The sequence below is a fragment of the Ovis canadensis genome, chromosome 3 (genome assembly GCF_042477335.2).
Source record: "Ovis canadensis isolate MfBH-ARS-UI-01 breed Bighorn chromosome 3, ARS-UI_OviCan_v2, whole genome shotgun sequence".
In the NCBI taxonomy this organism is placed as follows: Eukaryota; Metazoa; Chordata; class Mammalia; order Artiodactyla; family Bovidae; genus Ovis; species Ovis canadensis.
The window spans coordinates 175,847,124-175,863,715 of NC_091247.1; the positions used below are offsets into that span (position 1 = coordinate 175,847,124).

General features: G+C 44.6%; 1 protein-coding gene across 1 annotated transcript in view; it reads left to right on the forward strand.

Moving 5' to 3' along the window:
• The first annotated feature begins 3,124 nt into the window (after positions 1–3,124).
• ANO4 (anoctamin 4) overlaps positions 3,125–16,592 on the forward strand; it is a 444,323-nt gene continuing 430,855 nt past the window's right edge. Inside the window, exon 1 of the mRNA XM_069585151.1 lies at positions 3,125–3,449. Within this exon, the coding sequence (XP_069441252.1) occupies positions 3,329–3,449 (121 nt within the window). The 5' untranslated portion in view covers positions 3,125–3,328. The remainder of the gene's footprint in view (positions 3,450–16,592) is intronic.

Sequence of the window (16,592 nt, forward strand, 5' to 3'; positions counted from 1 at the left end):
TTGATGTATCTACTTCTTTGCCATTTTAGGTTATTGGGTTTTAAAACGAGTTTGAGGCCTTTGCAACCTTTCCATTTATTTTGGAATTTTGAAAAACAGAAGTTCTCATTTCATTTTAACCACTTTTTTTTTTTTTTCAGGTGTAGCAAGTTATAGCATAGATCCAAGGGAGCCTTTATTGTAATGGAAATGGAATTGTTATATAGCTATAATGCTCCATCTTTGAAATCAGTTATTTTAAAACATTCAACTTGTTAAATCTTTAATAGTGGATCACATTCTAAGTCAAGTTGATGGCAGTTATATGAAAGTTGAATTACTTTTCAGATGCAATAGTCTTAAAGAATGAGTATTTATAGTTACTAAACTACAAACTTTAAATAAGTTATTAAAAATGTTAATCACCCAGAAATGTTAATCACTGAGAGGTGGCCTCTTCCAGGGTCAAATGCAATATAAATCACGTTCAGAGCAGTTAATAATATGTCAAATTGTTCAAGTTCAGAGCGTGCTGAGAAGTGAAGGAGAAGCAGTTTTCCTCACTCTATCATCTGAAAAAGGCATTTTCCTGGAAAGGTTTAGAACATAGTTTCATCAAGGTTGTGACAGTTCATATTTTACTCCTGAAGACATGTTTAATGAATAAAACATAAGAAAATCTGAACGACAGGCTTGTCTTCAGGAAATTTTACCTGCAACAACACAAATCCTGGACCTCATCTTTCACATGTCATTTCCTTGGTGAAGTCATCTGTGAACACTGCAAAGACAGGCCCCTCTTGCTCCTTGCAAGGTCTCTACTACCCTGTGCTTCGTCAGAGTACCCTGCTTCTTTGTTGGTCTTCCTTCTCAAGAATGTGAGGCAGGGGGACCACCCCCTCCTTCAGACCAGGAGACAGGGGGGCTGTTTAAAGACCACAGCCTCACCTGACAGCACATGGCCTGGGCACAGGGGAAGGCTCCTAGCAAACCTGGCGATGAAGGAATGAAGCATATTTATCCATTAGTTCCTCAACCAAGAGGCCCAGGGTTCTCAACCTTAATTTGATCGAGAACACCAAACATCTCAAGGCTTTGGAGTGGTATGATGTGGACAGAAGTTCAAGTGGCCTTAAGAGAGGTGAATTAATTACATGCTACTTTTTAGTTCCTGCTAATTAGAAAAGAGCTGCCAAGAAGAATTAAGTGCAATTTGTAACACATTTTGACTGTCCTTCCTCTTCACCGTCCCTGGGGCGAAATGTGGAGATAAAGAGAGGAGAAATACCTGCACGTGGGTGGCCGAAGACAACTCGCCAATGGCTTTGGGTCCCAGCAGAGGTGCACAGCGGGATCCAGGGGGCAGCTCCAGGCTCGGACCCCAGGGCTTGGACAGGAGCAGGCACCAGGGGTGGGACCGGCTGACAAGAGCGCCCAGCCGGAAGTGCTGAGGAGCTGGGGCCGCTGAGGGTGGGGAAATGAGGGTAGGCTGGGGGTGGGCGCAGGGAGGCTGCCAAGACAAGGAGGGCACTGGTGCACTGAGGAAGGCAAGCCTGCCCCTTAGCCCGCCCCATTAAATGAGCTCTCACAACCTGGACCAGAAGGCAGGTTCCCAAATCGCCTTAGGCTTGGGGTCAGCAGGTTCTGCCCCTGGGGTCAGGTAAGTGTGAGATTAAAGGGACCTGGGTGGGGGAGAGGCTGGTGAAGAAGGCCGGTGGGGGAGAGGGTGCAGCGTCCGAGACAGAGCCCCACAGAGCCTCCGGAGTCCCAGCTGATCCCCGCTTAAAGTAGGCAGGGCGCTAACAATGGTTACCCGCCGCTTTACAGACGGGGCAAACAAAGGGTCACCTGCCGGTAGCTGGCTGACGCAGCGGGAATAAAATGCCAGATTCCAATCTCTTACTCCCCAGCTCTCCCTTACCCAGCGTCTTCTCGCCCTCTCCCAGCCTGGTCCCACCGGCTGCAAAGTGACATTACATTCTAGAGTCGTGCCCACCGCCACCTGCCACCCCCTCCCCGCGCCCCAGAAGAACGGGAGTACGAGAAGAGAAAGGAGAAGAGGAAAGAGATGAGAAGGTGGCAGGTGCAAAAACTTGACACCTGGATCAGGCCAGCGGGCGGCACGGGCAGCGGCGGTGGCGACAGCAGGAGCCAGCCGAAGGGCTTCCTAAAGAAACACCCTTTTTGCCTTTGCCAGATTGTTCTGCCCTCTGTTTTCCTCCGTGAGAGTTGGCAAAACCCCAAACGCTGTTAAATAGCTTTGACAGCATTGCCCCGCAGTTCGCTGGGAGCTAGCGTTTTTCCAAGGCCGAAATACCCTAGTGATCAGGACTGTCAGTCCCGCGCTAGGAAGCCGGGAGTGCACCCCCGGGTCGTCGTGACTTTGCACCTGGTACTCGGAAAGGCTCAGGTGCGTCTCATCCCGAGGGGGCGTTAGGCGGCCTCGCCTTTTCTCTTGTCCCCAACCGCAAGGGTGCTGCTAGCCTCTCGGATCTCTTTCTCCCTGTTCCCCATTGTTCCAAACCCTGATTCTCAATGAAGAGTTCTCACAACAGATGGCTGGGCTTCCACAGAGGACGAGCAAGGGGCTCGGACATTCAATCATTCAACAAAGAATGTTTGAGTTCGTGCCCCGATCGAGGGGCAGGGCAGTCATAGTGGAATAGGACACTGGTCACAGCTTCGTGGAGAGACAGGCGCACGAATCAAGGTGATGGGACGGTGTTGCCAGGACAGATATGTTCTGCTGGGGTCAGAACTCGTCAAGGACTTCATTAATAAAAGTCTTCAAGACAGAGCTGTGGCTCCCCCCGGGATTTTGGCCTCAAGGGAAACCCTTTCTGAGACTGTCGCCTGGGCTGGGACTCGCACTCGAGAGTCATACCCACCCCTTTGTCCCCAGGCTCGCTCTCCAGTGGAACTTCCCTAGAAAGGGAGCTGGAGGTTCCAGGTCCCTGAAGCCGTGGCGCGGTCGGAACTTCCAGGTCCCGCCTTTGCCCGCGTCACCCCTGCAGCCCCCACCCCGAGGGGCACCCCTCTTTGGCGTGGACCCAGCCAGGTCCTGCCCGCCGCCCGCCGGGTGTGGCCGCGGTCACCGGGCGCCTCCGCCCGGCACCTCCCACCGCCGGCTTCGCCCCTCCTCTCTCGGGGTTGCGCGCCCTCCCGGCAGGTTCAATCCCCGTGGGGCCCGGGAGCACCGCGGCCCGTGTGCGTCCTCGCTCCCCACGCCCTAGCAGTCGAGACCCGGCCCCCGGCACCTGCGCGCCGCTGGCTCCTCTCCGAGCGGCCGCGGCCGGCGGACTGGGCATGCTCAGCTGTGGGGCGGCCGGGCGCCGCGGGAGCCGAGCGCATGCCTTCGCGGGACCGGGCCCCCGCCGTCCAGGGGCGCGGCACGCAGGCGGCCGCTGTCGCCGACGCCCGGGCCAGCCTGCGCAGGACGCGGGCCAGGATGGCCTCTCTCACGGCATACGGTAACGGCGGCTGATCGCGGGCTCTTGGGGCGCCTTGGGCGGCCGGGACCCTGGAGCCGTCCGATCATCCCGGGAAACTTCGGGGTTCGGCTCCCGAGAGGGTCTGGGAGGGAGGGAGCAGGCTGTAGCGCGCGCTGGCCTGGGGCTGGAGGGGTGGTAGTTGGAGGCTGCCTGGAATCTGGGAAGGGGTAGTTTGTGGAGTCCGGGAGGTAAACACGCCTAAATTTTAGGTGTTTGCGGGCTTTGGGACTCCGGAAAAATTCCTTCCTCTTCTTACCACCGAGAGGAAGGGATACGGGTGTTGAGTCTTTTTCTAACGGTGCGAAGCTAGGAGTTCGATCTGCGTTCAGTCCTTGCTCATCTTGTCCCTGACTGACCTTGAACAAGTTATTTAAACTTTTCTGCGCTTGCATTTCTCCATCTGTAAATTAGGAATGAGAACATCTCTCTTGACAGATGCTATGGGGTTAAATTATATGCACCAAAATATGCTTTTAATACAGAAAAACTCAGCTTGGAAATAATAGTTACATGGAAATGGAAGATATTTTTCCCTTCCCAGTTTATTGTTAAAGAAATATATTTCTTAATTATTATTTTTAAGGCATTGTACAATTCTGAAGGAACATGAAATCAGTGTGAAGGTTTCAGACTCAGCTAGAAATCCTGGCCGCTGGGGAAACCAACAAGCCTCTTTATCAACATTTCTGCTTGCGTGGAAAAAGCAATTCTCTTTCGTCCTTTATCAGAGATGCTGCTGAGAATGGGTTATATGAGGCAGAAACTCAAGTAGACCTCTTTCCTTAACCTGGCTTTCGATCAGTTTCTGTGATAACATTTACTTTAGGCATTTTAAACATGGAAGTACTGAGCAGTGATTGGGGGATGTTCTGAGAGGACATCTCAGAGCCAGGGCTCCTTGGGAGGGAAATTGTTGCCATTTGGCATGGACACTTAATTCTCCAGGCCAAGGATGTCCCCTGCTCATTTTCCCAAGGTTAAAGGGGTCAGTCTCCTTTCCTTGGGATTTAAACTGACATGACTGAAGCGACTTAGCAGCAGCAGCAAATGATCACTCAGGTGGCTCTGAGGGTTTATAATCGATGCTTGGGAACCTAACAAATTGTGAGCAGATTACAAATTGCATACTAGTAGCCTTTTTTTTTTTTTTTTTAACTCAGAGCATTTTCTGCAGAGATTTGGGTTGTTTTTGTCCCTGCTGCACATTTAGCACATAACATTGTCATTCTTGGGTTACCATTTGGGGATGATTCAACATTATGATCGGTTTTTAGTCCTATTCATTGGTAGAAATCTATTTTTACACCTTTTCCTATCAGAGAGAGCTAACTTCTGGATTTTACATGATGTTAGATTTCACATGCTTGTCTAGTGGATGTCAGTAATAGGTTTTACATAATAATCTGTCCCATGATTTTCTAGAAGCTTTAAAAGCTTAATTGGGCAGCCAGGTGGAGAAAATGAAGTCAGAAGTGAAACTGAAAAGCAAGTATATTTCAGTAATTAAAGGAAAAAGTGGCAGATCTTTTTTTTTTTTTTACAACTAGGAGTTGTATAGTTTCTCTTTAGAACCTTACAGGGAACTGAGACAGATTTAAGTAAATATATCAGTTAAAATTTGTGCTATTTTAAATATATTCTTTACACACTGTTCTCCCTCCCCTGAACCATCCCTAAAGTGGATACTCTTAGCCTCTAAGTGCACATTAGTTTCTTTGTTTACGCTGAGGTGACCCAAGACACAACAAGATAAATTAATCTATCTAGGTTTTCAACCTGAGTTGAATGACTGAATGAGTTCAGGAAAAACAACCCGAGCACATTCAATACATTCCTCATCCACTGGATGCTGTTGAGTTTATTTCCTGATGAGTGTTTGGTCCAATTCTGGAACCTTCATCTCTCTGAACATCAAACTGCTTTTAAAAAATATCCCCTTTCAATTCTGTTGGATTTGGGTTTAGATATTATGATGGGGGATCATCTAAGTTTCTTGTCTAGAATTTAGAGGGTTCAATTTTTATATTCAATTGACTGATTTAATAAATGCTTTTAATCCTATCTTTAACACAGGGACTGTCAAGAGAATGAACAGTTACACTGTAGACCGTGTGTGTTTTAGGTTCCTAAGAGAGAAATTTGACTTATGTATGCATTTCATTAGCAGCAGGCTCCAGTTAAACCTCATTAGCTTCCCAACCAAATTTGCATTTTTGATCCTATGTTGGAATTCCTTTTTCTGTAGTTTGGTGTGAATTTTTACATTCAGGCAGCCATCTAGATATGTATCTTCTAGAAACATGGAATGAAATTAGGGTAATTAATAACTGTAATATGTCCTTGAAGAAATACATGTTCAGTGGATGATGCAGTTTAAAAAATTCTGGATTTTTAATGCCTCTACCTTTTGTACTCACTACTGATCTTTCTTTCCCTGTCCTCTCAGTGGTATAGGCTGTTGACCACATTTAGCTCATTATGTAACCATGTGCATGAGGCCAAGGATAGTGACAAGAGAGAAATGACTGGGACTTGATTCATTCTTGGCCATCCAAAAGAAGGCACAGGGGCTATGTCCAAGCTGCATCAGGAAGGTACTTGTGGTGGGATCTGCTGGCCTGGCTTTGAGCTGTCAGCTTCCAATCTTAGGAGGCTTAATAAGGGGCCCAAGGAGCTTATAGAGCACAGTGGGAAAGATTTCAGATAAGGAAAGCCTCTCTGAGGAGATACTTGAGCAGAGGGGTGAATGAAGGAAAGGAACAAGCCATTTTGAAGGTGGGGAAAGTGCATTCCTAGTAAAGGGAACAGTTAGGTGCAAACGCCTTGGGACAGGAATGACTTTGTCATGTCCAAGGCTAGCTGGGGGTCAGTGTGGCGAGAGCGGAGAGCCAGTAGAAGACGCGAAGGAAACGCAGTCAGAGCCAGTTTCGTTGTTATAGCCATTCTGCCCTCATTTCCCTGCTACTTCTTAAAGGGCTTCTCTGAGGATAGTTTTGTTATTATAACTATTCTCCCCTCATTTCCCTGCTACTTCTTAAAGGGCTTCTTTCTTCCCGGCTTCTTTTTCTTGTTGCTGTTTGCCTGGGTTCTGTCCTTGGCTTTCTAATCTCACTCTCAGCCATTCGGATGGCGTTGTTTAGACCTCTGCCAAATGGGAGACAGTGGCCCTGAGTGCAGAGTTGGTCTCTTAGCAGGAAGCCTGTAAACTGGGTGACAGAGTTGTAGGTAGAAGTGTGGGGTGTGCTGAGACACAATAACAACAGTACTTTGTGCAAATTAGCTCATTTAAATCTCACCACTACCTTTAAGAAACTAGTCCAATTTTAGCCCTGTATCCACTTGAGGAAATTCAGTCCCAGATAGGCTGAAGAATTTACTTAATCTCACCTAATAAATGGGGAGCTCAAATACAGGCTGGAGAGTTTGGCTGGGGAGGCTGAGGCTGGGGAAGTTAGAAGAAGAGAAAAATGTGCTTGTTCACGCACATGTTCACCGTGTATGGATGGCTCTGTGGATTAACCCGAGGAGTTAATGGGCTCGAGCAAAGGCCAAAGGCAGTGGATGACCAGAAGCTCAGAACTTCTGATTGGAAGAGGGTAGGAGAGGGGCACACTAAGGGCCAAGCCTAGCTATGTAACATGGAAATGGAGGGAAGCAAAAAGGACGAGAGCCCAGGACGTACGTCCCTTCCTAGCGCTTTGTCTTTATTGGTGCATGCGTGTTCAGTCACCTCTGACTCTTTGCAGCCCCGTGGACTGAAGCCCACCAGGCTCTTCTATCCATGGAACTTTCTAGGCAAGAATATGGATTGGGTTGCCGTTTCCTATTCCAGGGGATCGTCCACATCCAGGGATCCAACTCGCATCTCTTGAGTCTCCTGCGTTGGCAGGTGGATTCTTTACCACTGCGCCGCCTAGGAAGCCCTTGTCTTTATCCAGTGACTCCCAGATAGGAATCACCAACTTAGAGCTTCTTTTCTTGTTTGTAGTATGCTTGTCTAACCAGCTGTCTGCTTGACTTCTTCATGTGTATGCTTCTCTGGCATTGCAAACTTATTGTGTCCAAAACAGAATTCCTCTCCTGTACCTATATTCTGTAGAATTAGTCCAGCTACTGAGTTCAAACTATGTTCCAGGCTCTACCCTGTAATACCAGAATAAATGAGATCTCACTCTCTCAGGATGGCAGCATCAGCTGGAGGAGCTAGACTCCTAAAGAGAATTATGATGCGATGTTGCAGGAGAGGGGCTGCGAGGAGTGAGGGAGAGGTTGGAAAGAGTTACCCAGAGGAGATGATGTTAAAAGTCCAACTGGGAGAAGAAGGGTATTCCAGGGAGGGGCAACAGCATGAACAAAGGTGAGGGGAGCAACACAGTGTTGGTAGAGCATGACGTTCAAGACAGGAGAGGTTGGCAGGGGCCAGCGTGCTCTATCTAGTACTGAGGCTGGAATCTTGGGAGTCATCTTTGAATCCTCTCTTATCAGCACACACTAACAGTGACCTTAGGCAAACAAATTCACCTCTGGGGCCTCAATTTTCTTATCTGCAAAATGGGATCTCTCTGAGGTTTAAATGCAACAGTACTTGTAAGAGCTTATGAGTGACACATAGTAAGTACTCAGTAAGCGTGGCTATTACTGTCAACTGCCTGTCTCAGCCCACGTACTCTCAATCACTAAGTTCCATTGATTCTTCTTCCTTAAAGTTTTTATCCTCTGGTTTTTCCTCTTCTTTCCCACTGCTCCTATCCTAGTCGAGGTCACTGCCAATTTTGACTGTAGTAGCAGCCTCCCAACTGTCTCTGCCTCTGTCCAAGCCTCTTTGATCCCAGTTGCAAATCGAATCCTGTTATTTCTATCCTTAAAACTCTCCAAGGGATACCCTCTGCTTGCAGGTCAAAGTCTGACTTCCCTACATTGACAAACAAGGCCGTTCAGGAGTTGTCCATCCTTCTTTCCTGCTGCTCTTGGTCCAGGCATCCAACTTTTTAGGGAGGGAGGTGGCTGATTGCGCCTGGTTTTCTCAGGTGTCTGGACTTGGCCCATCCTCTGAAACGCAGCCCCCTCCTCCTTTATGAGGTTCATGCCCCCTCGCTTTTGACCTCCCCATCCTACTGTGTTCTTCTCTTGGAACCTTTCAGATTACTCCTCTCCTGAACAACTTTTTTTTTGGTGGTATAATAAAGACTTCTCTCTGTGGGTTGTAAAGTCCCAAAGGCCAAGGACTACATCTTTTTTTTTTTTTTTTCAGTGCCTATAATACCTTTAAAAAAAAAAAACTATTTATTTACTTATTTGGCTGCACCAGGTCTTAGTTTTGGCACTTCATTGCAGCATGCAAGATCTTTAGTCTCAGCATTGGAACACTTAGTTGCAGCATGTGAGACCTGATTCCCTGACCAGTGATCAAACCCTTGTCCCCTGCATTGGGAGTACAGAGTTTTAGCCACTGGACCACCAGGTAAGTCCCTGGTGCCTAGCACAGCAGCTGGCACATACTGGGTGAACAATCCTTGCCAGTCTGATTAACTAAAAGACTGAATGGGCAGTAGGAGAAGGTAGTACACCACACATACATTTTTAAGACTTCATTTTCCTATTGCAAATAAGTAACAAAACTTTTGGGCTTCCCAAGTGGCACAGCAGTAGGGAATCCACCTGCCAATGCAGGAAACACAGGTTTGATTTCTAGGTCAGGAAGATCCCCTAGCGTAGGAAATGGCAACTCTCGGCTATATTCTTGCCTGGAGAATCCCATGGAGAGAGTTGCCTGGTGGGCTATACAGTCCATGGGATCACAAAGAGTTGGACACAACTGAGCAGACACATACACAACAAAACTTTTATCCTTCAGAAAATAGAAATGAACAACAGAGCAGAAGCGTCCACACTACGAGGTGAAATCTGAGGTATGCTAGTAGGCTAGAAGTCATGCTTTAGCTGCAAAAAAAATCTAAGGGGCTATTTGAAGGCATCTCTTGTTCTTGTCCTCCACCAACTGGCATGCTTGTTATTATGCAATCCAGGCATTCATGGTCAACATTGATTAGGATCCTTTTTGATTAAGAAGCTGCAGCGAAGCCTGCACAGATTAGTTTTTGACCTTCAGCCCTTCACACTTAAAAAGTTTCTTTCTGGGGTAAAATTAAAGTTTTATTTTGATCCTGTCAAGAAGCACTTTAATCTTTTCCTTTAAAACATGATGTTGTTTGTAATAGGCATGTGGATTTTACTATTAGAACTTAGTCCTAAACAAACTGTTCATGGCTACTAACAAAGTTTCTAGAACAAACAATTCAACATATATTTTGTGAGTGCTTATTATGTGTCAGGCACTGTTGTGGGTTCTGGAAGTAAGAACAAAATTAAAAACCATTTTCATGAATCTTAGTACATTGTAATTAACAATGCTGCTGCTGCTGCTAAGTCACTTCAGTTGTGTCCATCTCTGTGCAAAACCATAGATGGCAGCCCACCAGGCTCCGCCGTCCCTGGGATTCTCCAGGCAAGAACACTGGAGTGGGTTGCCATTTCCTTCTCCAGTGCATGAAAGTGAAAAGTGAAAGTGAAGTCGCTCAGTCATGTCCTGACTCTTCGTGACCCCATAGACTGTAGCCTACCAGGCTCCTCCGTCCATGGGATTTTCCAGGCAAGAGTATTGGAGTGGGTTGCCATTGCCTTCTCCGTGAATAATGAGGTATGGGTATTTACCTTCAGGAAAAAAAATGACAAAGAATGTAGGCTTTTCAACACTGAATCAAAAAGGTACAAGGAGGAAACAAAAGGAAAGGAAAAGGTTTTCTCTAATTAGGATTCCTGGAAAGTCTTTTTGCCACTGTGTCTGTGAGAGTGGAATCAAAGGGAAGCTGAGATAATGAATATCAGGCCCTGTGTTTAAAATGCAGGAACGGTGACTGAAGTATTTGAAAGCTTGCTAGAGTCTTTGGCAAACATTTATTGTGCTTTTTATGTATTAGGCAGAGCCAGGCACTGTGGACACAAGGTGAATAAGCATTGACTTTGCCCTCCAGGGGTTTGGGTCTAGCTCAGGTCCAGTGGGAGATGCAGAGGAGAGAACCATTCCTAGTACAGCAAGTCCCCTACATACAAACCTTCAAGCTGCAAACTTTCAAAGATGCAAACATGCTTTCTGTCAAGGTCAGGTGTGAGTGAAACTGCAGCTTGTCCTCCATCTCCTGTCGCTGATGATCTTTCAGCTCTGTCATCTCCCACCTCATCTGCCTCCTCCAGGTAGTAACTCTTCTTGCCCGTTCACTTGGTGCCAATCTCTGTATGCTAGCTGTTGCACTGTTCAGTTCAGTCGCTCAGTCGTGTCCGACTCTTTGTGACCCCATGGACTGCAGCACACCAGGCTTCCCTGTCCATCACCAACTCCTGGACCCTACTCAAACTCCTGTCCATTGAGTCGGTGATGCCATCCAACTATCTCATCCTCTGTTGCCCGCTTCTCCTTTTCAATCTTTTCCAGCATCAGGGTCTTTGCAAATGAGTCAGTTATTTGCATCAGGTGGCCGAAGTATTGGAGTCTCAGCTTTAGCATCAGTCTTTCCAATGAATATTCAGGACTGATTTCCTTTAGGATGGACTGGTTGGATCTCCTTGCAGTCCAAGGGATTGTACTGTACTAGTGTACTTTTCAAGGTACTGTATTGTAAGACTAAAAATGTTTATTTGTTGTGTTTGTTTTTTATGTATTATTTCTGTGAAAAGTATTATAAACCTATTATAGCATAGTACTATATAGGATTGTGTTAGTTGGGTACCTAGGCTAACTTTGTTGGACTTAAAAACAAATGGGGCTTTTGAACTCGTTCTTAGAACAGAACTTGTTTGTATGTTGGGAACTTACTACTATTACATCTGGTCCCTGCCCTGCCTGTCTCCTGGTGCTGCTGCCGTGTCACATGAAAAAGCAAAGACGAAAATGTTATGAAAACCTAGAAAGCCCTGGAGCATTATAGTACACAGCACTCTGGTGTGTTTAGTGTTATTGTAGGGAAAGCTCTGTGGAGTGAAGCACACTCTACACTTTGATTAATTCATCAGCACCTTAGGGAGACTTTCCAAGGCACCAGTTCCTACCTGGGGCCAGCCTGCAGCTACTCTGTGTGGTAGGCACTCAGTGTTTTTAAATGAATGAATTTCAGTCACAATGTAAAGGAAGAATTTGAGGCTCAGGGAGGTTAGGGGATGAGATACAGGCTATAGCAGCAAGGAGGAAAGGGTTGCCCTTGAATATTAAACTTTTCTGTAAGCCTATAAAATACACAGCAGACATGGAGTAAATCACACCAGTATTCTAAGGAACATACATATGCACATATAGACACACATCCCACCTACATGATTGACATTTTGTTTTCTTACTAGTGGATTTTCTAGAGCATTTTATAAACAATTTTAAGTGATTTACAAAAAAAAAAAAACGCGATGAAGATGTGGTAAGCAGTTGTAGCTCACTCTCCACATAATAAATATATCTTTTTAAAAATTAAATTTTATTTCTAGTATACTACTGTAGAGTGGTAATTAAATGAATTGTGAACTTTTTGATAATGTCAATAGTTACATATCATTATCAGTTTGGTAATTCTTGAGTTTCATCTGTCTATATGTATCAGCAGATTTCTAATATGGTTTTAAGGGTTTAATGAAAATATTTTCTTTTTTTCTTAGTATGTCTTTCCTTTCTTGTGGATGAGATGTTCTGTCAGACTTTGTGGACTGTGGATTCCAGGGGAGGATTTTACCGGGGCTTGGAGACCCTAGACTGGTAGCAATGGCATGACCTGGGATTCTATTAGAAATGCAACCATCAATTGTATCTCAATAGTACTGAAAAATATGCAGAATTCCAGGCCCACCCAGAGCTATAAATCAAGCTCTTCACTCTAACAAATGCCCGAGTGATTTGCAGTCTCAAATTTTCTGTATTTTCACTAAAATTTTCCTTGCTCAACCAGTTATTAAGTATGTTAAAATCTTCCCCTCTGATGATGGATTTGTCAGTTTCTCCTTGTAGCTCTATTAATTTTTGCTTCATATATTTTGAGGTTGTTTTATCTTAAATAGCTCAGATGTAACATTTTTTATATCTTCCTGAAGAATAGAACCTTTTATCGAACCTTCCTGAACCTTTTATCATTATTTATTACCCCTCTTTATGCTTAATAATGCTTTTTGTCTTAAAACCTTTTTCATCTAAAATTAACATAGTACCTCTAGCTTTATTTGATTAGTGCTTGTTGTATCTTTTTATATCTTTTACATTCAACATCTCTGTGTCCTTCTGTTATAGGTGTTTCTCTTATAAATAGCACTTAGTTGATTTTTTTTTTGTTTTCAAAATCCATTTCACAATCTCTTAAACAGCAAATTTAGACCATTTACATGTATTGTTATTACTAGTGTATTTGAACTTAATTCTACCATTTTATTTCATATTTTCTCTTTGTCTTATTTTTCCTATCCTTTAATTCTCATTTATTCCCTCTAAGTTGAATTTTTTTGTCAATTTCCCTCTCCCATTCTTACTCACCATCTGTCTCCAGTAAATTAATTTAAAAAGCACTAGGTTTGTCTTATACTAAGCCAATATTTTGGAGAAGGCAGTGGCACCCCACTCCAGTACTCTTGCCTGGAAAATCCATGGATGGAGGAGGCTGGTAGGCTACAGTCCATGGGGTGGTGAAGAGTTGGACACAACTGAGCGACTTTCTACTTTCATGCATTGGAGAAGGAAATGGCAACCCACTCCAGTGTTCTTGCCAGGAGAATCCCAGGGACAGGGAAGCCTTGTGGGCTGCTGTCTATGGGGTCGCACAGAGTCGGACACGACTGAAGCGACTTAGCAGCAGCAGCGGCAAGCCGATATTTGAGAACAGAGGCAAAGACAGAAAGAGGACAGATTATTAACGTAAGCTGGGTTAGGTGGGTTCCTACTGTATCTGGTGCTACATGTTCGACAGTCATTTATTTATTTGATGAAATTCTACAGAGAATGAGACAGACATCAAATCATGGACCCTGTTTTCAGAGGCCACTTTAACAGGAATGTATGGCAAAACTTAACCCAGCTTTATTTGTCTCAAATTATTTTGCGTATGCTTGTAATCAGTATGTTCTTGCAACAAAATCAGGTTGCTTTACAGTGTTGTGTTAAATTCGGCTGTACAGCAAAGTGTATCAGTTATATATATCTATCTATTCTTTTTTATATTTTCTTCCTATTTAGGCCACCACAGAGCACTGAGCAGAGTTCCCTGTGCTATACAGTAGGTTCTCATTAATTATCTATTTTATACATAGTGGTGTGTATATGTCAATCCCAACCTCCCAATTCATCCTACCTCCCCTTCCCCTCCTTGGTATCCATAAGTTTTTTCTTAACATCTGTGTCTTTGTTTGTGTTTTGCCAGTAAGTTCATCTATACCATTTTTCTAGATTCCATGTATAAATGATATTATACATTTACTTTTCTCTTTCTGACTTCACCCTGGATGACAGTCTCTGCTGCTAAGTTGCTTTAGTCGTGTCCAACTCTATGCGACCCCATAGACAGCAGCCCACCAGGCTCCCCGTTCCCTGGGATTCTCCAGGCAAGAACACTGGAGTGGGTTGCCATATCTCTGCATATGACACTTTCTATTCCTTTTAAGGACTGAGTAGTATTCCATTGTATATATGTACACATCTTCTTTATCCATTCCTATACTGAGTGACATTTAGTGTCCTAGCTATTGTAAATAGTGCTTCAGTGAACATTGGGATGAAAAATGGAGAAGCTCTATACAGTCAGCAAAAAGAAGACTGGGAGCTGACTACGACTGAGATCGTGAACTCCTTATTGCCAAGTTCAAACTTAAATTGAAGAAAGTAGGGAAAACCACTAGACCATTCAAGTATGACCTAAATCAAATCCATTACGATTATACAGTGGAAGTGACAAATAGATTCAAGGGATTAGATCTGATAAAGTGCCTGAAGAACTGTGGACAGAGGTTCGTGACATTGTACAGGAGGCAGGGATCAAGACCATCCTCAAGAAATGCAAAAAGGCAAAACTGAGGTCTGAGGAGGAGGTCTGAGAGGGTCTGCTGCTGCTGCTAAGTCGCTTCAGTTGTGTCCGACTCTGTGCGACCCCATAGACGGCAGCCCACCAGGCTCCCCCATCCCCGGGATTCTCCAGGCAAGAACACCGGAGTGGGTTGCCATTTCCTTCTCCAATGCATGAAAGTGAAAAGTGAAAGTGAAGTCACTCAGTCGTGTCCGACCCTCAGCAACCCCATGGACTGCAGCCTTCCAGGCTCCTTTGCCCATGGGATTTTCCAGGCAAGAGTACTGGAGTGGAGTGCCATTGCCTTCTAACCATGAGAAGGTCTGAGGAGGCCTTATAAATAGCTGTGAAAAGAAGAGAAGCAAAGGGCAAAGGAGAAAAAGAAAGATATACCCATTTGAATGCAGAATTCCAAAGAATAGCAAGGAGAGATAAGAAAGCCTTCCCCAGTGATCAGTGCAAAGAAAGAGAGGAAAACAATAGAATGGAAAAGACTAGAGATCTCTTCAAGAAAATTAGAGATACCAAGGGAACTTCTCATGCAAAGATGGGCTCAATAAAGGACAGAAATGGTTTGGACCTAACAGAAGCAGAAGATTTTAAGAAGAGGTGGCAAGAATACACAGAAGAACTATACAAAAAAAGATTTTCATGACCCAGATAATCACAATGATGTGATCACTCACATAGAGGTAGATATCCTGAAATGTGAAGTCAAGTGGGCCTTAGGAAGAAGCATCACAACGAACAAAGCTAGTGGAGGTGATGAAATTCCAGTTGAACTATTTCAAATCCTAAAAGATGATGCTGTGAAAGTGCTGCACTCAACATGCCAGCAAATTTGGAAAACTCAGCAGTGGCCACAGGACTGGAAAAGGTCAGTTTTCATTCCAGTCCCAAAGAAGGGCAATGTCAAAGAATGCTCAAACTACCGCACCGTTGCACTCATCTCACACACTAGCAAAGTAGTGCTGAAAATTCTGCAAGCCAGTCTTCAACAGCATGTGAACCATGAGCTTCCGGATGTTCAAGGTGGATTTACAAAAGGCAGAGGAACCAGAAATCAAATTGCCAACATCCATTGGGTCATCAAAAAAGCAAGAGAGTTCCAGAAAAACATCTACTTCTGCTTTATTGACTACGCCAAAGCCGTTGACTGTGTGGATCACAATAAGCTGTGGAAAATTCTGAAAGAGATGGGAACACCAGACCATCTGACCTGCTTTCTGAGAAATCTGTATGTAGGTCAAGAAGCAACAGTTAGAACGGGACATGGAACAACAGACTGGTTCCAAATCAGGAAAGGAGTATGTCAAGGCTGTATATTTTCACCTTTCTTATTTAACTTATATGCAGAGTACATAATGAGAAATGCTGGACTGGATGAAGCACAAGCTGGAATTCAGATTGCTGTGAGAAATATCAATCACCTCATATATGCAGATGACACCACCCTTATAGCAGAAAGTGAAGAAGAACTAAAGAGCCTCTTGATGAAAGTGAAAGAGGAGAGTGAAAAAGTTGTTTTAAAACTCAACATTTAGAAAACTAAAATCATGGCATCTGGTCCCATCACTTCATGGCAAATAGATGGGGAAACAATGGAAACAGTGACAGACTTTATTTTTTGGGGCTCCAAAATCACTGCAGATGGTGACTGTAGCCATGAAATTAAAAGACACTTACTCCTTGGAAGGAAAGTTATGACCATCCTAGACAGTATATTAAAAAGCAGAGACATTACTTTGCCAACAAAGGTTCGTCTAGTCAGAGCTAAAGTTTTTCCAGTGGTCATGTATGGATGTGAGAGTTGCACTATAAAGAAAGCTGAGGGCTGAAGAACTGATGCTTTTGAACTGTGGTGTTGGAGAAGACTCTTGAGAGTCCCTTGGACTGCAAGGAGATCCAACCAGTCCATTCTAAAGGAGATCAGCCCTGAATATTCATTGTAAGGACTGATGCTGAAGTTGAAACTCCAATACTTTGGCCACCTAATGGAAAGAACAGACTCATTTGAAAAGATCCTGATTCTGAGAAAGATTGA